The 24,892-nt window shown below is 50.3% G+C and overlaps 8 protein-coding genes and 3 pseudogenes across 8 annotated transcripts, besides 17 other annotated features; all 11 read right to left on the bottom strand.

Annotated features, from left to right (window-relative positions):
• On the bottom strand, positions 1–683 carry Tc00.1047053507105.132 (annotated as a pseudogene; the record flags this gene model as incomplete).
• Positions 1–8,627: a sequence feature (areas not merged during assembly with more than two copies in the genome that could not be assigned to a particular haplotype).
• Positions 1,551–4,436, bottom strand: Tc00.1047053507105.120 (annotated as a pseudogene).
• Positions 4,544–4,985: a mobile genetic element.
• Positions 4,802–4,825: a sequence feature (AT_rich).
• On the bottom strand, positions 5,282–7,840 carry Tc00.1047053507105.100 (annotated as a pseudogene).
• Positions 8,603–9,526, bottom strand: Tc00.1047053507105.80 (dispersed gene family protein 1 (DGF-1), putative; the record flags this gene model as incomplete). Its single annotated transcript, XM_806331.1, has 1 exon — positions 8,603–9,526. One exon carries the CDS (start codon positions 9,524–9,526, stop codon positions 8,603–8,605), a length of 924 nt encoding a protein of 307 aa, XP_811424.1.
• Positions 8,628–10,017: a sequence feature (haploid, Esmeraldo-like haplotype).
• Positions 10,018–10,784: a sequence feature (areas not merged during assembly with more than two copies in the genome that could not be assigned to a particular haplotype).
• Positions 10,785–24,892: a sequence feature (heterozygous, Esmeraldo-like haplotype).
• Positions 12,183–15,266, bottom strand: Tc00.1047053507105.70 (ABC transporter, putative; the record flags this gene model as incomplete). Its single annotated transcript, XM_806330.1, has 1 exon — positions 12,183–15,266. The coding sequence occupies one exon, from the start codon at positions 15,264–15,266 to the stop codon at positions 12,183–12,185; it is 3,084 nt and encodes a 1,027-aa protein (XP_811423.1).
• Positions 15,451–15,474: a microsatellite.
• Positions 15,516–15,537: a sequence feature (AT_rich).
• Positions 15,597–15,635: a microsatellite.
• On the bottom strand, positions 15,790–17,031 carry Tc00.1047053507105.60 (hypothetical protein, conserved; the record flags this gene model as incomplete). The annotated part of the gene is made up of 1 exon (XM_806329.1): positions 15,790–17,031. The coding sequence occupies one exon, from the start codon at positions 17,029–17,031 to the stop codon at positions 15,790–15,792; it is 1,242 nt and encodes a 413-aa protein (XP_811422.1).
• Positions 17,134–17,156: a sequence feature (AT_rich).
• Positions 17,157–17,192: a microsatellite.
• Positions 17,336–17,398: a sequence feature (A-rich).
• Positions 17,606–18,085, bottom strand: Tc00.1047053507105.50 (uncharacterized protein; the record flags this gene model as incomplete). Its single annotated transcript, XM_806328.1, has 1 exon — positions 17,606–18,085. One exon carries the CDS (start codon positions 18,083–18,085, stop codon positions 17,606–17,608), a length of 480 nt encoding a protein of 159 aa, XP_811421.1.
• Positions 18,165–18,221: a sequence feature (T-rich).
• Positions 18,236–18,326: a sequence feature (T-rich).
• On the bottom strand, positions 18,337–18,657 carry Tc00.1047053507105.40 (60S ribosomal protein L44, putative; the record flags this gene model as incomplete). The annotated part of the gene is made up of 1 exon (XM_806327.1): positions 18,337–18,657. One exon carries the CDS (start codon positions 18,655–18,657, stop codon positions 18,337–18,339), a length of 321 nt encoding a protein of 106 aa, XP_811420.1.
• Positions 18,743–18,785: a sequence feature (A-rich).
• Positions 18,996–20,582, bottom strand: Tc00.1047053507105.30 (hypothetical protein, conserved; the record flags this gene model as incomplete). Its single annotated transcript, XM_806326.1, has 1 exon — positions 18,996–20,582. The coding sequence occupies one exon, from the start codon at positions 20,580–20,582 to the stop codon at positions 18,996–18,998; it is 1,587 nt and encodes a 528-aa protein (XP_811419.1).
• Tc00.1047053507105.20 (hypothetical protein, conserved) lies at positions 20,863–21,681 on the bottom strand (the record flags this gene model as incomplete). Its single annotated transcript, XM_806325.1, has 1 exon — positions 20,863–21,681. The coding sequence occupies one exon, from the start codon at positions 21,679–21,681 to the stop codon at positions 20,863–20,865; it is 819 nt and encodes a 272-aa protein (XP_811418.1).
• Positions 21,920–21,952: a microsatellite.
• Positions 21,953–21,975: a microsatellite.
• Positions 22,213–24,879, bottom strand: Tc00.1047053507105.10 (beta prime COP protein, putative; the record flags this gene model as incomplete). The annotated part of the gene is made up of 1 exon (XM_806324.1): positions 22,213–24,879. The coding sequence occupies one exon, from the start codon at positions 24,877–24,879 to the stop codon at positions 22,213–22,215; it is 2,667 nt and encodes an 888-aa protein (XP_811417.1).

The raw sequence follows: 24,892 nt of genomic DNA, 5'->3' as shown, positions 1-24,892 counted from the left end.
TTTAAAAAACGGTTTATAGGCTCTCTGTAGTGCCCTGCGTGCGCCTGCATGTACGATGGGAACACACACGGTGCGAGTCGGGCGAGATCATCGTTCCAGCTCGCATCTCCGCCAGGTGAGTCGTTGACGGCTCCATCCCGCTTCACGACAAGTCGAATAACAGTGCACACGTAAGTGGCTGTGCGTTGCATTCACATGTGGTTCCCTTTTTGGGTCCAACGTCGTCAGGTGGTGGAAAGAGACGAGTCGTATTATCATTCTTCCATTTGCTGCTGCTGCCGCCTCATTTCCCGTAAAGAGCCACTGATCCCTCTCTCTTTGACGATAAAGGGTCCTCACGCATGGGATGCATCCTGCCTCGTGTGGCATGAGGAACAGCAGAGAATCCCCAACGTTGCCAATGCGGGATTGACCGTCCAGTGCGGTGAATACAACACGCTGGATCTGTCGGAGGATCGTCGTGCACACTTCAGTCCGCCCGTGGCGGATACAATCCTCGGACAGCCACGCCTGTGCAGAACAGAACACCCTCTTGGAGAACGCCGAGCAGCTCCACCGAAGTGTTGGAAAAACTCACAAAAAGAGCTCCGGTCAACCTGCGGCAAATTACCGTGCAACTTTAATACCCTGAAATCGAGAAGAGCGTTTCTACCTGAGAGTGTTCGCCCCATCATTATCATCATCACTGCTCAAATCATCTCAACAGGCAACAATGGCATCGCTCTCGTATTGCCCATGCCCGTTGGCCTCCTCCACCCGCCGCCTCACGTCCGTATGAATGAAGTCTCGTCATGCACAGCGATGCGCCCTCTCGTTTCAGATAAATACCAATATTTTATAGTCACCAAGGTAGCAGTTCAGTTCTCCTTCCATAGGCACACCTCATAGAGGACGTCCTTCTGTTCCCTTTGCCGAATCAACGCACCGCACCCAGTGGATAAGCCGTGGTAGTTTCACCAAAAAACAAGTGTTCGATTCCCACAGTAGCGAATACTCTGTGTGATATGGAACGCACAGTTTGTTGTGCTATTGCACCGCCTCGACGGCCGCCTCGCAATGGTGCAAAGGTGTCATTGCCCCTGCCTGGGTGAGGCCTAAGCCCCACATTACAAGCACACAGAAAAGCACACGGCGCATTTAAAAATGTATTAATATTTTTTCACGGCACATCTATGGGAAGAAGCACCACCCCCGTATACATGTTGGCAAAGCAATGGCCCCACAACGGCGGTGCTAAAAACACGCATCCAGAAACAGAGGAAAAAGAAGAAGGGTGTGGAACACCCACAAGAAATGATGGATAGCCCACTTAAAACCGGCAGCAAAGAAAAGAAGCAGCAGTAGTAGTGGTGATGACCATCATTTCCTTTTTTCTTCCCTTTACTCGCTAATAACCCAAACACGTGGGGTTCAAAAGTCCTTTTCACACAAAATTGTGCGGCAGTTAGCCTCTCTCCAACCAGCCGCCTCAATACATCCAAAAGTGCACACAAGGAAACCACAAATAGCCATGGGAAAAAAAGAGAGAAAAACACTAAAAGATCCCACGGCATTAGTACGGAGGAGGAACGACACGCTTTTCGCACAATTAGTCGTAAAGTCGGCCAGAGCAAAAGAGATCCAGGCCCGAGCAAACTCGGACACCACAGGCGGTTATTGTGCTCCTTTGAGACTTTTCAGCCAGCTCCTGTTACACCCGAAGGAAGAGGGCTGGCGGAATGTGATCTCGCCGCAAAGAGTTGCTGCATCGGGGGCCAACAAAACAAATCCTCCATATTGCGAATGTCAATTGGGCCGCCCCACCGCATTTCCACGTCATTATCGCTTGGCTGCGCACGTGCGTCTCTTGACGTACCCCGTCGTTCCTCAAGAAGCCTTTCCACAGGAGTCCTCAAATGCAGTAGACGCTTGAGAGCAACAAGCCAGGCCTCGCAGTCGCTGTCAGTCTCACAAACTACCTCCAGTGATTTCCCACCGCGAAGTAAAAGTGCGAATGCGCGGTGGTTGTTTGTTCCAAGGCTGGACGGAGTGATGTTTTGCGTGGCATCATGGCGGTGCGTTCCATTTTCAAAAACTGCCTCCTGGCGTGTTTTTGCCAGCTGTGCCTCGCCGCTGTAGTTCACAAATGAGGTTGTGGACAGGCCGATGAGAACTTTTTCGATGTCACGTATCCAAATGGTGACTGGAGGCCGTTTGCGATTTAACGGGAATCCCTGATGGTCCAGATCACAGGAATGAATACGTTTGCAGTCCTCCGAGAGAAAACATATAGGCGTCTGCGAGCATTGCCCTTGCTTGTTGTCTTTGCCACGCGGACCCCGTTGCGTAATTAATTCAGCACCTGATCCACAACAGAACTGAGGTGGCGTTCCGTTGCCTCGGCGTCATGCAGTTTTCCATTTTCCTTTCCCACGTAGTCATCAAGCATACGCTGTCGATACACCTCGAGTCCTCGTCCCAGCCTCTCCTTGCGGGCCTGTTCCTCTTCAGCGCTGGCCAAGTATGTCTGTTCTCCTTGCGTGAAGACCTCGTCAAAATGGCGTCGAATGATGTCCGTCTCCTCCGGGTTCACAGGAATGTCTTCAAGGGAAATGAGCTTCGGCAAATACTCCTCGATCATTTTGATGTCGGCAGCAAGAGCCCTCTCGGCGGCGTCCTCCTTGGCTGTCGCCTACTCGCACTTCTTCTTCCGCTCCTCGGCCAACAGACGCACCGGTTCCAGGACCCTTGGATTCGTTTCCTTAATCTGATGGATCCACTGCCTCCGCTGGCGACACCGCTCCTCCCGGACGGTCCTTCGCACCTCCTCAATAGAATGCCGCTCCCGCATGATGGCCTCTCGCCCCGTCGCCCCGTCAAGTAGAACCATCTCGAGCTGCTGCTCCCTCGTCTCAATGGCGCTCTGCCGTAGGCTGAGTTCTTGCTCCGGCTGCTGCATCTCCTGCCGCAACCTCTCCGAGGCACTCTCCTCGTCCTGTTTCCTCGTTCGGATCTTCTCCAACGTCTGCTCGTACTCCCAAATGCGGCTTTCGCGGTCAGCCTGCAGAGCACTGCTCTCCCGCTTTTCGCCTCCAGAGTCCTCTAAATTTCATCCAACGTGGCCCCACCTCCCTGCTCAAGCTATTCGGCCATCTTCTCCGCCTCATGCATGGCGCGCTCGCAAAACACACTCAGCTGCCATTCCCGCGCCTCCTCACGGTTGCTCTCAATGGCGTTGACGCGCTTCATCCCTTCCTCATCCATGTCTGAAATGGGCCTGTTGGATTCATAGCCACAATGCCTGTAGTCGTACACGGTCCGGGCAATCATGAGTTCATCCCGCAACTCCATGATGTCCTGCTCAAGACGCCACTTGTCAACGGCAAGATCCCTTGTGGCGGATCCAATTCCGGTTGAGACAACATTGCCAACACGACAAGTCTTGGAGAGACAATGGAACGATTCCTCCGCCCACACGGCATCCGAAAAGGCGTGAGCCAATAAAACCGTCTCGGTAGAACCAGTGAGGGTATTGTTGGGGTTTCCTTTTTCCGTGTTGTACGCCCGGCGCAACAACTGACTGAGTTCTGACATGCCGAAGGGAATGCGCAGACGACGACGGCGAATGCCGGAGACAATTCCTGCTGCCGACACCAGTGCTCGTTGGGCCCCTTCGTAGTGTAGCTGCGCGGCGGCATCAATGCCACACAAAGCGGGCCGTTCGGCATCTCCCAAGGCGACAAATGTCAGGGAGTTTGCATCCATATAATGTGTAAACTCCGCCTCACCATCATGGCGGTAAAGCTGAAGAACGACGGTGTCGGGCAAATAAGAAGGCATTGCCTCCAGCTCAGGCGTTGGCTGCTTTTCACACAGCATGGGGAAAAGCTATTTCTCATAGTTTTTGACGATAAATTCCATCGCCGCACGAACGTCGCCGGCCGATGAGACACGAATTCGCGCCACCATTCGCACACGAGGTCCCTCCTTCACGGAGCCCACAATAACTCCGAGCTCCTTGTCGGCGTCAAGAAGGTCTGCGCAGTGCTCTGTTGACCCAATGACATGGCATGAGAATGCAAAAATGCCCTTTTTGGCGCCCAGCCGAATAAATTCAGTGATGACTCAAGCAGCATATCCTTCTCCAGCTGCAGAGCCGTACATGAGTTGTCGCTTTGGTGACGAACGCACGCCGTAGCTGAAGGCCACCATGTTCTTGCGTTCCTGAGGAAAGTTGGGGGCGGCAGTGGCACACAATTTTCGGAAGAGTGTACTTGCGCCCGGACCGTCCAACGCCACATCGACGTCAAACAAGGCCTCAGCGACCGCAAATCCGGCATCCCTCAGGGGCTGGGAGCAATTCAACTGCACCGTGTTGCCGTCCACCCGTACTGTCGCGGGGAGCTGCGAGGACGGCGTCGTGGTCTGGTGGGAGCAGAAACGGCTTTCGCCTCCATTGGAAGAATATCACCTTGAATGCTGCGCTGTGCGTTTGTTGCATGCACAGAAAAAAGGTCAAAGTCAGAAAGAAAAGAAGAGAGAGACCGAGAGGGAAACAACACTGAATAATCTTCTGGGCCACTGGCCGAGGTCTGAAATCATCCAAAAAGGACAGGAAAAAAAGCGGTAAATGGAGAGGCAATGAGTTCGCCGTAATGCTTTCCCCAAAATATATATACATTCTGTCAATCACTGCCGTGGACTGCTGCGCACAGTTAGAATTAGAAACACTTATCCCCTGCGAAGTGGCAGGCCTTTGGGCTCCTCCACCCGCAAAAAACCGCCGCAAGGTGGGGATCACAAAGTGGGTGGGTGGGAAGGCAAAAATAAAAAATAATAATAATTTCGTCTTACAGCTGTCGGCTCCCTGACTCCCTCAATCGCGGTCTCCCAAAAGACCGTGCGAAAGAAGAGGAAAAGGTTGTGAAAAGATATCTTCGTTTGCGCGAGATATGAATTTATTTGGGCAGCCAGCCGTCCTCTCAAGCATTCTTTTCACAAAATCCCATGAAAATAATGAAAAATTATGCGGCCCCTATAGTGCGCAACAGCCTCCAGTGACGATGCGCCTCTGGTGGAAAAAAATAAAATAAAATGAGAAAAGGGTGTGGTGAGTGTGGCACTGCTGATCACAATGGTTCTCTGAAAAGAAAGGCATTCACTGTCCAGACCTCGTAGGCACACACACATATAAAAATCGTTAAAATACTTCCTAATATATTTCACCAGAAAGAAATGCACTTTGTTACTACTTATTTTTTTCAATTTTCTTGCCTATCCCATTTCTAGAAGATTAATGTATTCACTTTTCTCGGATTTTGTTTACAAAATCAGTTGTCAACACAAACTGGTATTGGTGTACCTTTCCGTTCCAGAACGCCACAATTTCTTTTTCAGCGTCGCTCAAATTATTGGTATTGACGGGACCACATCTCTGCCAGTTCGTTATCATTGTGCTGTTTTCGTGCTGCACATAAATCATCTCCCACGATATGTCTCGGGATAATTCGTCCCAACCATTAAAATATTCCGCCAGGCGTTCATTGAACAGCCTCACAGTGCTGGGTATGGTGTGATGCTCACCCGCCGTCGTCATCTGCAGCCCAACCAGCGTCTTCCGCGGCGAATCAACAAAGAAAAAGCCGTCCACCAGCGGAAAGTTTTGGACCGCCGGTATTTACAGCACCCGATAATTCATATTTTGTTTCGCATCAATTTCTTCAACTCCAGGTATTTCACATATTTCGGTGGGGTGCCCTCCAGGATGTGATTTCAGCACCGCGTACTGTCCTACACGGCGTGCTGGTGACCTCAGCTCCTTAACGTCCTCTACTAATGCACCGAAAAACTCCCCAAAACATGAATGCGCGCAAGCCAAACCTTCCCATACACTCGGACAAAGGAGTATTCCTCTTCCCCAATAATAGCAACAGAAATATATATATATCCCTCTCACTCATCACGTTTCCAGAAATGGTGCGGTATTCGACGCTCGAGGCAAACAGATATCGGTGCGTTGAGAAATACCTCAGCACCGACTTCTCCTCTTGCTCGGACAATCCTCACGAGTTTTTGGGACGGATCCTTAGAATACCATAGCCTCCCTCCCGGAAGTATAAAGCGATCGTCAGCATACCGAGAATTGATCGCTTCCAAGGCATCCTCAACGGCACCAAATCGTGCTTTAAAATCATTCGCATGAAATATATGCTGCGGAAGCGGCCCCACTTTTTCCATGTGTTTTTCAACCATCTTCCAATATTTCGTTTGCTCATCTGGATCCAGACCTTGTTTCATCCACGCACACATCGCCTTCACATCCATCTCTTCGGGGCAATTCATGATGATTCGCGTGGCTTTTACTTCCGTCTCCCATCCATCATAGTTGCTTACCTCTGGGGATGACACCACAATCATGCCCCATTCACGCAAAGAAGCAAAATAACTCGCTGGCGGTGTTCCTTTCTTTGCCACATCGTAGATAATATACCCCTTCATCCCGCGCCGAGACAGTTCCTTCACAGCTTTTATCATCATGGACTTATCCGTGTAGCTTGTCACCGTCTGGATGGTCTTGTCAAACACGTACGTCGTATTTCCAAAACGATGGACAACCATTTGGAGTTTCTCCGCATCGCAGTGCAGCAGCTGGTAGAGGAGGTACGAGCCGGCATTCATCGACTTCCCGATCCCGGGCGTCCCAACCAACAGACGCCGCTTGGGCGTAAACTCGGTCCCACCGTGAATGCTGAGCCACGCGGTTAGATCGCCCTTGACGATCCGCCACACTCGATCCACCTCACAGTTCACATGGCAGTCACGATTGAATACACACACACACCACGAGTACGGCCATCCCTTGTCCGAGGTGAGCACCATCAGCCTGGGACGCGGTGCACCGGACTGCTCCACACCGTCATCCTTTTCGAGGAATTCGCCAACTGCCTTGTACGTCCATGACTGCGGTGGTTCACCCTCCTCCCTCACATCCATTCCTATCCCTCGCCGCCAGGAACCTCCACGACACGATGCCACCCCGCATTGTACACAGACTCGTAGCATCCCTCCAGGTATATCGGTGCGCTCGAATTCTTTGGGTTCCTCACTTCCTCGGTGGCCGCATCCAAAGTATCTTTAGTGATGCAATGAACATTTGCTTTTACCTCCGCAGCAGCCACCAACCAATTCAGTAGATTGTCCACACCTTTCTCGTAAAGCTTGTCTGCAGCTTCTTATCCATTTCATCCCTTACAGCCCTCTCCATCATCTTGTAACGATCGGATGCCTGTATTTCGTTCAATACTCCCGCATCGCAAATATATTTCTTGGGGTCCTTAAAAAACTCCTCAAGTAAGACATCCCGATTTGTGTTCACAACGCCCCTGCCGTCCAATTCCGTCGTAAGAAAGTCATTCAGCTTCATTTCATCCACGCGAACCCTTCCTTTAAGCACCGCATAATTAATCCTAGTGGAAATGTCAATCCCCAGTTCTTGTCGTTCTCGCCTTTCCCTTTCTTCTGCTTCCCGCCTCTCTTCTCTCAGCACATAAGAGTAGGCTTTGTTTATTTGTGTCCTTGCAAGAGGAGTGACCGTATCCTTTCTTTCAAATTTACTCCAATGTCTGAGAGTGACAATATATTCCTTTTTAAGCTTATGTGAAGCCTCCAATAGCATTTAAGACTCTTTACGCTCCTTTTTCAGCTCTTCGAATGACAGCGATGCCTTTATTGTGCTCAATAACACTTCTTCTTGGATGAACTCACTGGGGCTACCCAAAACATCCTTCATATAGACGTTCTCATTGAATTCCTCAACGCCCCTGCCGCCAAAATAATTCCGAAGGAAATCATTCAGCCTCATGTTGGTGATGCGTTCCTTTCCTCCAGCAGCACTTTATCCAGCCGACTGTCAAGAGTCCACTGCGGTTGCCGTGGTTCCTCAACTCCTCTACAAGTCGTAGCGGGTTAATCCGTCTCGTCATGGGACGACAGCCTTGCTCTCGTCTGACGATCTCCCTGCGGCACAGCAGACGCTTGACTCTCGTTATTATCGTCACCCTGCACTCTCTTGCGCTTTCCAGGCATTGTTTCTCCTTGTCTTCGTAGTTGGATTGAGTTAAACCTGAACACTAACCAAAAATCAAGAAAAGGGAATAGAATAAAGAGAGAAAAAGAGAATACCCACAGGCATGACTGACAGCCACAGCAAGAGAGCCATCCACACAGTGTGACAGCACAAGGTGAGTTCGGTTACGCAGCAGGAAGAAAAACACGTACATTTCAGCAAAAAAAAGAAGCAACCCAAAAAAGACAGTGAACCGGCAACCGAACCGAAGCTCCTCCCACGCAGTCATCGTGGAACGAAAGAAAGTCACAAGCTCAGTCGCACAAAACAGAAACAAATCAAAAAAAAAATGAAGAGCAACGCTGTCGGTGCTGTGAGCGATGGATGGCTGTGGTGCGCAGCACATCCGTGCCCTCGCTATCGCCCAACCAGCACTGCAAACCTGTCAATTCTACTTGTTGCACGTCACAGGAGGGCGTAACCAATTTTGCAGCTCACACTGGATGCACGGTCAAACAGGCTCAGGGCGTCTGAGCGGGTGTCACCGGCCACAGGCTGCTACGGCGGTGCGGGTGGTCGGTACGACGACGCAACGGTGGTGCCTGAGGCGCACGACAATGACGTCATTTCGTGGGGCTTCTGCGTCTCTTCGTCGCCCTCCTCGCCATCGCGCAGCAGCGCCTCCAGCCCTCCACGCTGCGGCTCGCGCAGCTCCTGCCAGTGGCGGTCCTCCATGTACCACACAACGACGCTGTACACAGTGACCGCAGGCAGCTCAGTCGTCAGCAGCAGCACAAGAGCCGCGTACGCCCTCGCTCCGCCGTCGCTCGGCGCAAGGTGGTTTGCCGCGCTCACAAGGCACAGCGCCGCAAGCAGCGCAAAGCTCGCCGCGCGCATCACCGTCAGGAAGGCCGAGCGCATCATGTTCGTGAAGGCAACCACGCCCGCGCCCGCAAGCAGCACAGCCGCCATGCAGAAGTACTGGGCGTGGCAGCCTCCCACGGGCGGGTGCACAGCCGCAATCAGGCACACCACGCACAGCACCAACAGCTGGAACACGCACCAGTACACGTGGCTGCCCCTCATGTTCGTCAGCATGCCGCCGTACATCCGCTGCTGCGCCGCGGGATACCAATACCCGACGGGGTACAGCAGGCGCTCTTGCAACGGCTTCCTCGAAAACTGCCAGTACCTCGTGAAGCTCGCGCCCACGTGGCGAGCAATGAAGTAGCACACGCCAGCAGGAATGCCACACCTTACAGAACGCCAACGACACCAATCAAGCGCTGATCGCCGCTGTGTTGGGGTGCATGCATTACGGTGTGACGGTCGCATTCCCGCCGTGGAATACGGCGAGTGCGTAGACGGCGTTGCTCTACCTGAATGGAACGCCGATAAACATTGCCAGGGCCGGCGCAGGACCGGTGCCATGCAGCCGCAGAGCAGAATGCATCGCCCAACACCTTGGTGTAAAGAAGCCATTGAGCAGCATCCCGCGGACAGGCAGTGTGCCGTGTAGTGTGTCAACCTTCACAGGCTCACAATCTCTCCTCACTGCACCACAAAAGCGGCTCCTCTCGCGGCATCTGGATCCCGTGGTAAATCACATTGTCGAAGTGCCCTTTTCTGTCACCCGCAGCGCCGAGGAGCGCGCATACGGATGCAGCTTGTCTTTGGCCACTGCGGCATGTCGAGGAACGAAACACGTGATGCATAAGTCAATAAGGCGTCTGACCTCGCACAGATCACAGATGGATGGATTACCTGCATCGTCGCACTGGCCGAATGTACTATTCGTGCCCGACGGCACAGGCCAGAGGCTCATCGCCCCACCGTAGCAGGTGACTGGGAACCCACGCACACGGACGCCATCCTCACTCGTGGGGAAGAGGCCGCACTGACCCGCCTCCGCACCGGGGTTTCGCACAAATACGGATGGCTGCTACGGTCGCTGCGGCCTAGATGCCGCACAACAGGCACGCAAAGAACCTCGCACGGAAACGCCTTTTCCTCCCGCTGGACCCCACCCCACCACGATGCGACGCCCGGCAGGCGCTGTGCTTGCCGCCGTGGTGTCGTGACGCAAATGTCTAACGCCGATGGCGTTACGCGCTCCCACGCGCTGTGGAAAGCCAAGTTCCCCGGCGAGCTGGAACCGCCGGGAATTCCACCGGAACCGCCACCCGCCACTCGAGCGAGGGCGAGAGCGAGGGACGGCACACTGATCGCACCTCCGCCGCAGACTGCACGGCCCAGGCCGAAGGCACTCTCAAGCAGTTTCCGCACAGCGTCGTACGACCAACGAGCAGGGCTCAGACTTCATCTCCGGCACTTCCACAATCAAGGCCGCCCCCGACAATTAGGAAGCATCCCCAGGAATATGAATATCTGACTCCATCCGCCCCGCTCGAACGCACTTACTGTGAATTCGGGGTTCAAGCGATAGCAGGACCACCATCCCGCATACGAGCAAAAGAACGCTCCAGAACAGAGCTGCAGCCAGCACCAAAGAACACAGCACTCCTTCAATGCCCTCAATGTGACGGGCAGGCGGGCAATGCCGGGGGTTGACCACACACACCCGGCACAAACACCCGACAGCAAGAAATTCAGGACACTAAAAAATGGAGATTAAATAACCACGCGCTGCAAAGTACGAACCTCCGCATAAAGAACATCAAACCCACACAGGAACCCCGCCTCCGCGCAGGAGAATGCCACCGGGGAACAGCGCACCGTGTGCCCAAAGTGGCACACACATCCATTCATCAGCGCCACGCTGTCGCCGAGAAAGCGCACTTCGCACGGCGGGCGGCAGCCCGATGGAACTAAGACCGGTAGAAGTTCAACGTCCGACATGCGGTTTTCAGCGCTGCAGCAGTGACGGACGGACCCGCCACCGCACGGTCTGCCACCGGCATCGAGTGGACATCATTAAAATCAGGCCAGCGTGAACTGTGCGAGAGGGGACGAGTACGCATCTACTCCGCTGCCCGGCTCCGCAGGCGCCTGGAGAAAAACATGGAGTGGACACCGGGGAAGTGAGGAAATTGTGTTTCACCAAGAAGCTGGCGCAGATTCTTTTTTGACGTGGAACGGCTCTGCTGCCAGCAGCGCCTCCGCGCAACGAGAGGGCACAAGAGCTCTCGCAGATGCGGCATAAAGCCGATGCTGGTGGCATTTATTTCTTATTTTCTTTCCATTTTTTATGGATTGCCTGGTTTGTTGATTTGTTATTTCATTGATTCTCGGCAACGCCGGATTATCGAGCTATCGTGCCAGCCCGGGGCGGATGCGTAACGCGGTTGTGTTTCGCGCCTTCCCACTGCAGCGCCATCTCCGGGTGTCGGGGATTTCTTTCGCATCTTCACTCAGCAGGGCGGACGTGCTTGACAATGATGGCTGGCATAACAGCCAACAAATTTATTTTTAAAAAACACAAGCAGAAAAAAAAAAAAAATGGGTATAGCTTTGGATGACACCATGTGCAACGGTGTTTACGCATAGTATCCGCCTTATTTCTCTCCTTGCCTTCTCCCTCAAGAATCATGGCGCCACAGGTAGGTTCACCCGCATTTCAGCAGACACCTATTTTTCATTTTCTTTTTGCACAGCAGCAACAATAAATTCATTTCATCTCACTCCTCGGCGGATCTTCCTCAAGCAACCGTCTCGCTGCTGCCTGCCCCAGCACCTAAATGCTACGGTCAGAGCACCGGCGATGGACCGCTAAGTGGCTTCGCCCAGCAGACACAAGCATAACACGTTCTGCTTCCTCAGAAAGTAACGATTCCACCACATGTATAAAATTCCTTCATTTCCTACTCCCCGCCAGTCTCCAAAAAGAATAATTCTTCCTGTGGCTGGCTTTGCAATAATTGTATGCGTCACCAACTGTCTCTCTGCCAAAAGTGTATCCCAAATTCCATCCCCCCCCCCCCAATTTCAACTTTTTGTATCAGCACTGTCGTCACAAAAAGTGTGAATAAATTAATAAAAAGTTCGCTTAAGCCCACCCATTGTAGGCAAAATGTCAAAAAATATCTATATATTTTCTCTCCTCTCTTCTTCTCCAGAGGCTTCAAAACAATCGGCTCCCTCTTATAGGTGACGCTTCTCGCTCTCGGGATATCCCTCTCTATGAATCAAACAATGGCAACTGTTGTGACCGCATCATTCGTAAGAAACAAGAATCGGCTTTGCCCTTGCACAGGTCATCCCAGCATCCAAGCTGTTCGACTCTTCCATCGTTGAGAACAAGAACCGTATCTGCCGATTTTAACGTTGCAAGGCGATGCGAAACAATAACACATGTTGTTTGACGCGTTCTCTTGGCTTCCCCGGTCAATCCAAGAAAGCAAAAAACCGACCGCTCCGTTTCCGTATCCACTGCACTCGTCGCCTCGTCAAAAACATAAACGCACACTTCCGAGCTTTTTCTCATGAGCGCTCGAGCAATGCAAAGGCGCTCCACCTCCCCACCACTAAACTCCTGGGCACGCAGTGGTGCAAAGATGTTAGAAGATCGGTTCTGCACAAAATTCAAAGCCCGTGCTGCAGACAAGGCACCGTAAATGTCTGTCACAGAACATGACCAAAGATTTCCGAATGCTACATTGTCTGCAATAGAAAGATGATCAAATAACCGCAGCTGACTCTCCTCCTGCCAAACATTTGCTATTCTCCTCCGGAGCATTCGGGCAGGATAACGGCGGATATCTATTCCGTTAATTCGTATTTCCCCCAAAGTGGGCGCATAAGTCCCATTTAACAAACGCAAGATTGTTGTCTTTCCCGCCCCACTGTACCCGGTAATGCCCAGAAATGACCCCTTCTCGACCCTAAACGAAACGTGCCATAATATATAAGGTTTGTCTTCGCTGTACCGATACGAAACATCGTGAAACTCAATGCTCCACGGGCCCTCCATCAATGGTGGGGGATCCATAATGGGGCGATCAATCTTGTGCTGCACAAACTGCAGCTCCTCCAGCACCTGATAACACCCAAGCGAGCTTCCGCTTAGAGTTAATTGTCGCTGGACACGCGCCAGGTCAACCTGCGCCGCACTAAGGCCGTGTTCCTCATAAAACAAATCGGCAAAAGTGGGAAAAAGAGGAAATGCATGTTGAATAAACTCCAAATGCGAAATGACGCCGCTTTGCTCCAGCGCATCTTGCTCAAGGTACGCTTTCAAAGAACAAAGCGTTGCAATTGAGGTAAGAAGTAGTGGCATCGCAGAAGTTGTTCGAAATACCCCACGGAGAAAATCACGAATAAAATATTCCCTCTTGTCATTTCTACTCCCATAAGGAGTCTCAACAACAGCCTTGACTACCCCTAACTCCATGCCGTTCTGCCGAAAAAACATAAATCCCTGATGATATTCCGCAACGTATCGTGAGCCGCTGCGAGCCTCAAAAATTCCTTCCCTCATACACAACATGATCTGCATGACTGCCTTCACCCCTTGAATTCTTTGGGGGTTTGCTGTCTTAGTTTCAAATAATAAAGCCTTTTCCAAGGTGTAAACAATGTGCCTCACAAGCGCTGTAGGGGCCATTGGCCAAGATGCATTCTGCAAGATGCAGTTCCAAGACGGTTTCGAGATCAATTTTAACTCCAAAAAAACAAGTAGGAGGACGGCTAGGCCGTGGTGTTGCCGCATGCCGGCTGGAGCAACAGTCTGTAGCTGAAAAAATGAGTTCCGTCTTCCTCCTGCGGCGTTATTATTGCCCACAAAAAAATCGCCTGTCTTCATTATCAAACTGATGGGTGACGGAAAATTTAGTTGGCCGTCAAGAAGCATGCGCCCTTCTTCAAAGTCCTTCTTTTCGTTACGACTTTCCCCTTCTTCCTGATGGGGGAAGCCATCCAGTGAGAGTAAATGGCGCTTGGCGTACTGAGACTCTAAGTAGAGTGATTCATTGAGAAATTCCACAAGGTCACTCCACTGAGCACCCAACCAAATAGTCAGCGCCATTACGGGAAAGCGCATCACAACCCAGGCGCTGCAGAACAATTGCGTCAAGAAAGGCAATTGGCTCTGTAGTTCACCCATCACCAAACTTGAGACTTGCCAAAGTGCATTTAAAACACTCTGCGATAGCGACCAGTTATCGTCAGGGTTATAGTCTGCAGTCGCAAGCTCCAAGTAGGCGCTGACGTGGAACGCCGTGACAAGGTCCATTAAAATATAGCTAGTGACAAGGTTCCGAAGGCAATAAATCAGTTCAATTGGACCAATGGAATTAACCGCAATGGCTACAAGCGCCCCGGTTGCACCAAAGAAATTTCCCTTAACAAATTGAAAAAAGGAGTTCTCGCATGACACCGATTCTGGAGTTAACGCTTTCTCAATTTCGGTGACGCACACTGACATCCAATGCATGTCCGTGTGCCATCCAACAAGTGCCATAAGAATAACATCCGGCGAAAGCAACAAGACACAAATTAACCCAATCAATTGTCGTGTGGAACAGGACCCCCAAACAAGTTTTAAAAAAGAAAGTAGTCCCAATCGGGTCGACTTTTTTTTACGGTACGCACTCAAAAAAAGTTGAAAAAGCCCCTCCGGAAAATTTTCCACCAATGGGGAACTGTTCAACAATAATGACGATTTCTTTATGTCGTACCTCCGCCGCAGCAAAATGCAGACGGCAAGAAGCCCTTCTGCCTGCATTTCGTCAAGCAACAGGGCATTATCCTCCTTCAATTGACGCCGTAGGTGATGTCTCACGATTGCTACCAAACAATTCCACGAGTCACAAATAAGAAGCTCATCGGAACTTTTGTTCCTCAAAAGGCCGCTGTACACCTCGAAGAGGTCCATAATGTCCAAATGGCCACCGTCAAAGAATAATGCAGGAACACGCAGCAGCTTCGCGTTTTTCCAGTTTAGTTTTACCTCAACACATGCCCCCTCCTCCTCCCGCTCAGGCATGTCGTCTGTGCTGCCACTCGCGGCTTTTACAAAAACATCAATAATTTCGTACGCCCGCGCCTCCAAAACCAAAAGCACCGCATTTCTCGAACGTCTCCTCACAAACACGCGTGCTAAAAGCACCGCACCGGCGGCAGAGACGGAAATCAAGAAGGGTGCCGCCATCAGAGTGTACGCTCTGATGTGGAATGCCATTATCAAAGCATTACAACCCCTTCCCTTTGCGGGGGTTCCCTCTTTTTTTTTTTTTTTTTCCTTCTGTTGCTTGTGCATTTGCATTTTTTTTTAATTGTGTGTGAATTAAAACACACACAAAATAGTCAACGCAAGAGAAGCCAAAAAAGATGTTTCTGTCGTTGTTTTTTGCAAACAACACGAACAAAAAAGTGAAGAGTCGAACAGAAACTGTTCTTCCATAGATTCCAATTTTGCTACAGTAACTCCACATGGCACACGCATGTAAAAAATAAAATAAAATAAAATAAAAATAAGTGAAGAAGCAGAAAACAAATTACAACCAAATACGGGAAAAAATAATAATAAATAATATCCCTTTTTTTTTCCTTCTCTCTCGAACTCCATCAATTTTTTCTGTCATTTTCCTTATCTTATATATATATATATATATATAGATAGATAGATAGATATGCTTTATTTTAACAAAATATTTTTCTTCCCCTCTATTTCTCTCTCTATTTATAGCGCCTTCCCCCCTGCCGTAGCTCGCTCGTCATGATGTGGGGTAGTGCACTCACCACAAACGCGAGTTGAGCAACAACAACAACCACAAAAACTGTACCCTTTATAGACGATGTAGTCCGGCACCTGAAGTTGGACGCTCTCTAGCTTGTCGCACCGCAGGAATAATGTGGGGAAAACTTACCGGCATACTCCGCGCCACACGTGCTACAGGAAGAAATGTGTCCAACGCCCGTGGACGCAAAGGGATTACGGGAGACTCAAGAGAAGGTAGCGACTGCACATGCCTCTGCCCAAAGTCCGGTGTCTGCGCCATGGAAGAAATCACTGGAGGCTCATTGAAACCGGTTAGCGAAACAGCGTGGGTTGGTTGTTGAAACACGGGCGGGTAAACGTGATCAGAAACTCTTGGGACATAATCCGTAGGATTTTCAACCGTCATTTGAGGAGTGGCAGGGACGTGATCGGTCACCTGTATTCTCTTACGTCGTTTCTCACGAGGTTTTGGCTGCTCCTGACTCGTTTGAAGCGTCTTCTTCTTTTCCTTTCCAATGGACGGTCTTTGTTTTTCCTGCGACACTTTGGCGGAGGCCACACGGGAAGGCTCCTCAAGAGCCACATTTACCTCTGAATTTTCCTCCATTTCCTTCAGTGTGATATCCTCAGTCTGTTCAGCAACCTCCTTAAGCTCCGTCGTCTGGTTGCTTGCGAAATTCGCGTCTTGGGCAGTAACAGAGTCGGCAGGTTCGTCCGTCGCGCTTGGCACCGCGGGAGACTCGCTGCCACCCAAACCACTTTCCTCCTTCTCAACGCTTGCCATCCGTGCTCTTATTTGTTTCTCGAACTCCTGTTCGGCAAGCATCTCCGACACACGCCTTTTCCGTAGCTTCTCAATCATCTCAAAGAATGCTTTCTCAGCCTCGCGTTCCTTCGCTCGGCGTTGTTGAATTTCCTCCCTTGGGATCTCTGCTTTTTTGGCGCAAGGAACACGGACGGGCTTCTGAACTTGAGGCGCAGCCACCGCAGGGGGCGCCTCCTGCTTTTCCTTCAGTTTTCTCAACTCCTCGACGGCCTTCACTTTGTTTGCCTCATATTGCCTCAGTAACTTTGACTCCTCCCTCTCCTTTTTGGCAAGTGCTTGTCGCAGTGCCTTGGCGATAATTTTTTCCCGTCGATTGCGGTCCTCCCGAATTTTCTGCATGAAGGCTCGCTCCGCCTCGTCCTCGCGGAGACGTTTATGAACCCTTTCAAGCTGCTTCGTGGCCCGCACCCCCCGTAAGCCGACATGCAACTTGCGTCTCCTCGCGCCGGCAACACGACCGAGGATCAAGACTGTTCGCAACATTGCACAGAGAGCAATGGAAGATGGCGCAAGCGAAGGGCGTAAGAGAGAAGACTAAACTCCTGAGACGCTGTGCAGCGGCAGCCGTTCCTTCGTGCAGTCGCCAAAATAATAAAAAAATAATAATAATAAATATAATATATATATATATATATATATATATAATAAAAACACAAAAGTAACCGGTTAAGAAAGGAATTAGCCACAGTGGATGGGAAGACAGACAGAGCACAAAATAAAGGGAAGCGGCAACCGGAAAAAAAAAAGAAAACTCAACATGCTTTATGGTTGCTCAAAAAAATATATATTTTCTTTTAATTTCCCTGTTCCTTTTCTTTTCTTTGTTTATTTGTTTTTTTCTTGCTTCTTTGATATAAAAAATAGTGAGCCGTTACCACCACACTTATGCCGCCCACAAAAAAAAAAAAAAAAAAAGAGGACAAAAGTCGGCTGACTTTCGCTCTCCACCACCCAATTATTAAAAAGAAAAAAAAAATGCTCTTCTGAGCTCTATATCTGTCTGGTTTCTCTCTACCCAACGCCCTAGGCCAGTCCTTGCATTAAATTTCTGAGTGGTTCACTTGCGCTTTGGCTTCGATTTCAGTTTCTTGGGGACCTTTGATTTCGCCGCCTTGAATTCCTTCGGTACCTCCTTCGTTTTGGGTTTATTAACCGACTTCAGTTTCATCGGCTTCTTTGGAGTCAATTTCGGTGTCACGGTCTCTGCCTCCGCCTTTGATTTTGTGGGCTTATTGTGACTGCTCTTCGCCACCTTTGCCGGCTTCTTCGTCGGCTTCTTTACTGTCTTTTTGAGGGATGCGGCCTTCACCTTCCCCGCATCCGTCGCCACTGCAGTGGCGTGCGATGGCGGTGTGATGTCAAGCGACGGCATCCTTGGGGGCACCACCTCGAGGGGTGGCACAACGGAGGCGTTATGGATCGAAGCAGCAGGCTGCGTCAGGCACTTGACAGGCTGCACCTTCACCGCCTTGGGAGCCTTGGCAGCCCCCTTGCGAAGAGCAGGGCGAGCCATAAAACGATAAGAAAATCGAAACATGTTTTGGGTCCGTGGACGTTCGTACGACTTCTGTTAGAGGCTGAAATTAATGCGTTTTGCAACTGTCAATTCGGAGAGAAAAAGTAAAAAATAAATAAAACACAAGTAAAAATAAAAATAAAATAAAAAATAGAAAGCAATACACGAGACAAAAAAAATGGCAACCAAAATCTCAATACACATAAAAATATAAATATAAAAGAAAAAAGAGAAACAGAAAGAAAACAACAAAAGAAAACAAGTGGTAGAGACTACCACGTGGGGTCCTTGTTGCCAGTCTTCTTCTTGTCATTCAGCTCAAAGTGCTTCGTGCGCTTGAGCACGTTTTGAATGATGGACTTGCAGTTAGAGCATTGGAGCTTCAGGACAATCTTCTTTGTCGTTTTGGCCTTCTTGTGGAAAATGGGCTTCGTCTGACCGCCATAACCGGACTGTTTGCGGTCGTAACGCCGTTTGCCGCGCGCATAAAGACGTGCCTTGCCAGCCTTGTACTGCACAACCTTAAAGCTCTTATGCGCCTTGCAACGCGCGTCCGGGCAATACATCGTCTTCTTCTTCGGGTAGTTCACCATTCTCAATGTACCGAGGCGCGTGCTTGTGTCTGTCCGTCTGTGTCTGCACCCTGCCCTTGTGTATGTGAAATAAATGGAAGAAAAGTTTTTTTTTTTTTTGTTTCTTGTTGTTTTTTCGGTTTTTTGTTAGAAGTGGAAAACAACAACAAAAAAAAAAAAAAAGAGAGATGGTTAACACAAATATTGTTTTCACTCGTTTGTCCCAATGTAAACCTCTTGTCGCTGTGTCTCTTACTCTTTTTGCCCCTCTCTTTTTTCCTGCATCCCTCGGCTTTTTCGCGCGTCTGTTTCCATTACGGCGCCATGGAGGAACTCACAGAACAATTGCATTACGCACCTCATGCGTACTCGTCATTGGCCGCGGCGGCTGTCTGTTCGCGGCAATCGTATGCGTAGAAGTTGCGATAGCTCAGCAATATTGGAAGGACCGTCGCTTGATGGCCTGAACGCACGATATCATCCAGCTCGACCCATTCATGCCACTTTGGATTAATCATGTCTATCACCTCTGAAAGAATCGACTGCGCAGAAATGTCTGTCATGAGGCCGTTTGCAATAAGTTCGTTTGCAATCGCCTTGCAGAAGCACCGCAGTGTTTCAACCGTCACAAACTTCCTGTTCTCCTCAAGATCAAGTATGCTCCAAATGTATTTCATCGCAGGGAGAGTCGCGGCGTGCTCTGTCGCAATGACAAAGTCCAAGTAGGTCTTGTAATCCATAATGTGTCGCTTGCCGCTGTGCGGAACGTGACACTCAAAGGCCCGCTCAATCACCAGCCGCGTGAAGCTGCCGTCACTATAGCGGGAAAGCTCATCCACCGTGAGGACACCATCACCGTCAATGTCTAGACTCGTAAAGTGCTCGTAAATGCGAGCCATAAGTGCCAGGGAAAACCAGTTGTCCATGCAAAGTACGTCTGGTTGAAGAAATTCCGTTGATCCAGAGTTCCAGTACAACTGGCCGCGTCGGACTTCCAAAACTACGCCATCTGTCAACGTCTTCACAATATACATGTCGTCTTGGTTATTACCCTCTCCCTCATGGAAAAGCACAAGGGCCGGAATCGTGTCATCCTCCGCCGCATCGGCAGTCACGAGTGACGCAGCCACGTCAACTGTACACCCTTTTGTGAAGACCACAATGGCATCGTTCGCATCACTCTCAAACACCCTTAAAAGTTCCGAGAAGACATCGCTTTTCATCATGCTTTCAATAGATATCGCTCCCGTGCGTCTTGTGTCACACATGAACATAAACTTCCTAGAGGCATGGCAAAGATAGTACGGCTGCATCCAGGGCGGCATATCGCGAACCAGCCGCAAGTTGGGAAGCAAATCGTATAAAAACGCCTCAATATCCTCCTGTGTAAGCCCGTTTGAAAGTGGCGAGGATGAACTCGGGGGACACAACAAACGATGGGTAACCCTCGTGGCGGGATCTTGAAGGGATGGCGGTAAAACTCTTGCCACCAACTCCAGTTCCACCCGCATTCTGTATAGCAGAAGACGCTTCGCGGCAAAGGCATACATGGGAACAGCGGGAATCGTTCCGTCCTCGGCTCGTGGGAAAGCGAGGAAAGTTGCCGGTGAAAGAAAGGGGTGGTTAAAGTAAAGCTTTTTGCGGGACTCTCGCTCCTCTACAGACGCCTGTTTTTCCTCCTCAGGCGAAACGCGAAAAACAAGGCTGTACACGACCTTCCTATACCCACTGTAGGATAACCGTAGCTCATCGTAAGAATTTACTGTATCGAGCAACTCGGTGCTGTTTCGCTCTCTGTACTTCACGATGCTGCTCCAGAGCTCGGCCGGATTGGTATTGGCGTATAACTGCGTAACATGAGCGGCAAGGTACTGTCGTCGCGCCTCGCAAACCGTCAGCATCGCCGCTCTATCGCAGGGAGGCATAGAAGGAAAAAACGACGGCATGGAGACTATTAACAATTTACATGTGTTTTTTAATTGTTTTTATTGGGAGCAATAAAAGGACAACAAAAAAAAAAAAAGGAGAGTTGCGTGCCACATGGCAATGAAATATATATATATATGGATGTACATATAATCATAGCACAAAAATAAGTATGAGAAGTAAAGAAAGCAATAAAGGTATACGTGTGTAATGCATGCATGTGAGTTGACGTCTTTTACCCGCGACAACTCTGGTACTGAATGGACAATGTGAAGGAGGCGGTTCTCGACCGCAAGTTCCCTACGGCTGTGACGACTTCAAAGCTCCGCAATCGCGACATGACTCACGGTCCCTGAAATTCTTGTATCCGCACCCGCAAATCCACAGTGAGGGGTCAGTGGCACCGCTCGCTATCGCAGATAACGTTCCGCAATTCTTGCAGCGTGCCCGTGAAGAAAAGTTAAGAAATCCACACTGATCACAGTGCCAGTCGTCACGCCGTGCAGACACGGCGGCCGGTCTCGAGGGAGCTGCGAAGGTTCCGTTTATGCTACCGCAAACCTCACAGGATGTAGTCTTTTTCTCGTTGACGGTGTGACACGTCAAACAAGTCCACGGTGCCTGCTTGGCGCTACTGTCTGCGCGGAGGCTGGTTGTGCCGGCGGGATTCACAACGGCAGGCTTCCAGCCGCACTGCATGCATTCACCGCGCACGCGAAAGTTATGCGTTTTGCATTTCTCACATATCCAGTCGCCGGGAAGTAGTCGCAGGCCGCTCCCTTGTCTCTGTTTATCACTTGCCTTCCGCGGTGCCTCGCAAGACAAACAGCGATCCCTCCACGCAAAGTTGTGCGCCCCGCAGGCACACATCCAGTCACCCCTCCTAAAGCTGCTCTGTTGCGCTTCCATCGCCGCCCGTGGCTCATTAACGTCGCGAGGAAGCACCGACTTCGACCTGTGACACTGAAAGCACACCGCCCTGGACGCAAAATTTGAAAACCCGCAGGCGCACGTCCAGTCACCTGCAAGGCGCGGGAATAAATACGGCATCGTCGTGTGGTGCAGATTTCGACAAAACCCCCCCGCCACCGCAGCCACGCACCGAAATTTAATTAACATGCACAAAGTGCTATTCACAGGGCCTAATCAAATAGAAAAAGCAAAGAAGAAAGGAAGAAAAAGCAATAAGAACAAACACCGTGTCAAATACAAAAAAGACACCATGCACCAACGCATATATACGAACGCACACAAGAAAAAAAAAAAAAAACAATCAACTATCCCATCACCACAACTCTCCTTCTTCCTTTTCTGTCTCCACAGATCCGCACATAACAACTAAATAAAGAGCGAATTTTCTCTCTCTCTCTCTCTCTTTCTCTCTCTCTCTTTTTTTTTTTTTTTTTTTTTCTTGCTGTTGTTAATATTGATGTTCTTCCTATTAGGTGACACAAAAAAGGGCATCTATCCGTACGGATACATATCTATCGGTGTCTCGTGTGCTTGCTTCTAACTTTCTCATTTCCTTTTTCCCCCCTAAAATGTGCAAGACTACGCGCCCATTCTTCCGCTCATTTTATATATAGAAAACCCTTAAATTTTCCCCTTCATTGTGTTTGCTTAGTCCACATTGCATGGGAAATCCCACGGCTATGCCCACCCTTCGGCGTCATTATTGTAATCGTCGGTCGATGCAGGAGCAGCCGGCGTTGCTCCCGCCTCGGTGCCCCTGGCCAACGACGGCGGTGGCGCGGCAGGCGTTCCATCATGCACCTCGGCAGGTAATGCTGAAGTTTCGCCGCGGGAAACTGTAGGGGGCATAAAAGGTTGGGGAGATCCAACAGAAGCGGCGCTGCCTTCCTCTTCTTGGCTACTCCCAGCGGGTTTTTGATCCAAATGCCCACCTGCGCTTCGTTGTGGGGTTCGCTCCACAACCTGCGAAAGCGCCGGTGATGCTGGCAAGACAGTTCGCATGTTTGGAAAGAGATTCGGGTACGCCGTTGGGCTGGCGATGGCCTCACGCACGCGCGGCAACAGGGCGACGGCAACCTTCCACTTCATTACCACCTCGTCCACCTTGCTGTGAGCGTATGTGCGGGCGTAAAAGGCAGCCTCCGCAACCTTCCCTGTACGGCACAGCAATTCCACGTTATCCGCGTAACGCCCTGTGAGGTGGAAGCATGTGAACGCAACATTTGCCTTTCCATTCGCAACACATGTGTCTCCCAGTTTTGACATTGCGTCCATATCACCCCTGCAGGAATAGAGCAATAAGAGACCATTGCTATCGCCGCATTTCTGCAGAGCTCCCTCGGCCAATTCAAGCATGCCCTTCTCAAGAGCGAGGTCAGCCACCTGCTTCCAGCGAACCATAGACGGGGACCTCTCCGCTATCTCGTTTGCCAGGGACACTCTTCCCAGCTGCACCGCCAGATCGAAGCGATGATCATCGTCCGTGGTCACCTCCAGCGCCATTTCAAGGCGGTTCTTTGCCTGCAAGAATTGCGCTATTCGCATCCTTTCACTCATCTCAATGGAGGGAAGAAGTTCCTCAGCAGTCGAAAAGTCCTCACGGACAATGGCAGCCATGTACTCAATGACTTTCAAACGAAACAGATAGCTCGTGATGTTCTTGTCCTTGTCAATACATAAAATCCGGTTTTCCCTCGGCAAGTAACCAAGAAGATACTGATTTCGTGAAAGCACCCCAATGCTGTTTGTCTCGCCACCAATGTAGTAATTCAGTCGATGCGCCTGATTAACAAACAAAAGACAATCTCCAACCCAGAGAACCTCCTTCACGCTCTCCCCGACCTCCTCTACGACATCAAAGGCAAATTCCAGCCCCTCCTCAGGGGTGCTTTCTTGCGTCTCAAGGAACTCCATTACCGCCTCACTGCTAAAACGCAGCGTAAAAAAGGCTGTCTCAGAGACTATGGCCAGCAAGTCACCACCGTCATTCCATTGTACCATCTTGGGACACTCGTCGATTTGACGAATGAGGTTCAATGATGCCCAGTCATAGAAAGTGATACTGGATGCCGTGCAAACACCCAGAAGCGGGCCACTGAACAATCTCTCCGCTGATTCACTGAGGCTGATTGTCGCACGTTCCCTAAAATTTTTGTAGATTTTCAACGTCATGGAAGTCTCCAAGACAGCATAGGAGCCGTTCTCGGGGCCCCACACAAACGAAAGGCATGTACCGTACGTTTTGGGTCGCATAGAAAGTGACGAAAGAACCGTGTAGTCATTCTCGCCAATCACAGCAATAAACTGTCCACTTGGGCCATGCAAAATTGCAGAGGGCGATGTCTCGAGAGCGCCCATGTCCTTTGTAGGGAGAGAAAGAACATCGCCATCAGCCGCGTCTGCCGGAATAGTTTTTGCGTCAATACGCGTCACTTCATTTCCAACGGCTACAAGAATTTTTCCAGAGGAATCCATCGAGTACACAGGTTTGTCCTCACCCACTTTGTACACCACTGTCCCACCGTCGTAACCAACGACCAAGACGTTTGCATAACGCCTTGCCGCCATTGACCACCCCCGATTCATGCGAGAATGGTCAACACTTAAAAGAAGGCGGTGGGTATCGAAGGCAATAATTTTCATCTCCATGTCTTCTGCCAGTGTAAACAGCACAGGCTGACTTGGGTGGAACAGAACTGCAGTAACATTTGCCGTGTGGTAAGAAAAAACTTGTAGGCAGGCTTTTGTCTGATAATCCCACAAACGCACAGTCTGATCATCGGCACCGCTAAGCAGGTAGGGCTTATCACCGCCAGGGTAATAGTCAACGCAGTTCACGCCGTCTTCATGTCCCTCAAGTTGAAAATTTGGCACCGGACTGTTGATGCTCCACACTTTTACGGTGCAGTCTAGCGAGGCTGTGGCGAAGGTGGAAGGGTCCTTCGGATTGAACACAACGCCCATGACGTAATGTAAGTGACCTTCGTGTGTGTTTACATGAGCCCAGTTTTTGCTCCAGTCCCACTGCCGGACCGTCATGTCATCAGAGCAAGTTAAAATAATAGGCAGCTGCTCATGCACAGCAATACCTCGGATATAATCATCGTGTGCCTGAAAGGTCTTCGTCTTCTCCATCGTGTTGTAGTTAAAGACGCGAATCATCATGTCATCCGTGCCGCAAACAAATGACTGAAGCCGGGGAATAAACCGCACGCATCGCACCGGAAGCCCCGTGCCAGTATCAAATGACTTGAGCATCACTTGGGTCTCAATATTCCACAGGTTGATCACGCCAGAGTACAACGAACAAAGAAATAAGGGCTCCTTTGCGTGCATGTCCACCATCTTCACCCGATCA

This window comes from Trypanosoma cruzi, genomic scaffold (genome assembly GCF_000209065.1).
Source record: "Trypanosoma cruzi strain CL Brener 1047053511963 genomic scaffold, whole genome shotgun sequence".
NCBI lineage: Eukaryota > Euglenozoa > Kinetoplastea > Trypanosomatida > Trypanosomatidae > Trypanosoma > Trypanosoma cruzi.
Note: the sequence above shows the minus strand (reverse complement) of the source record. Positions and strands in the feature narration are given on the sequence as shown.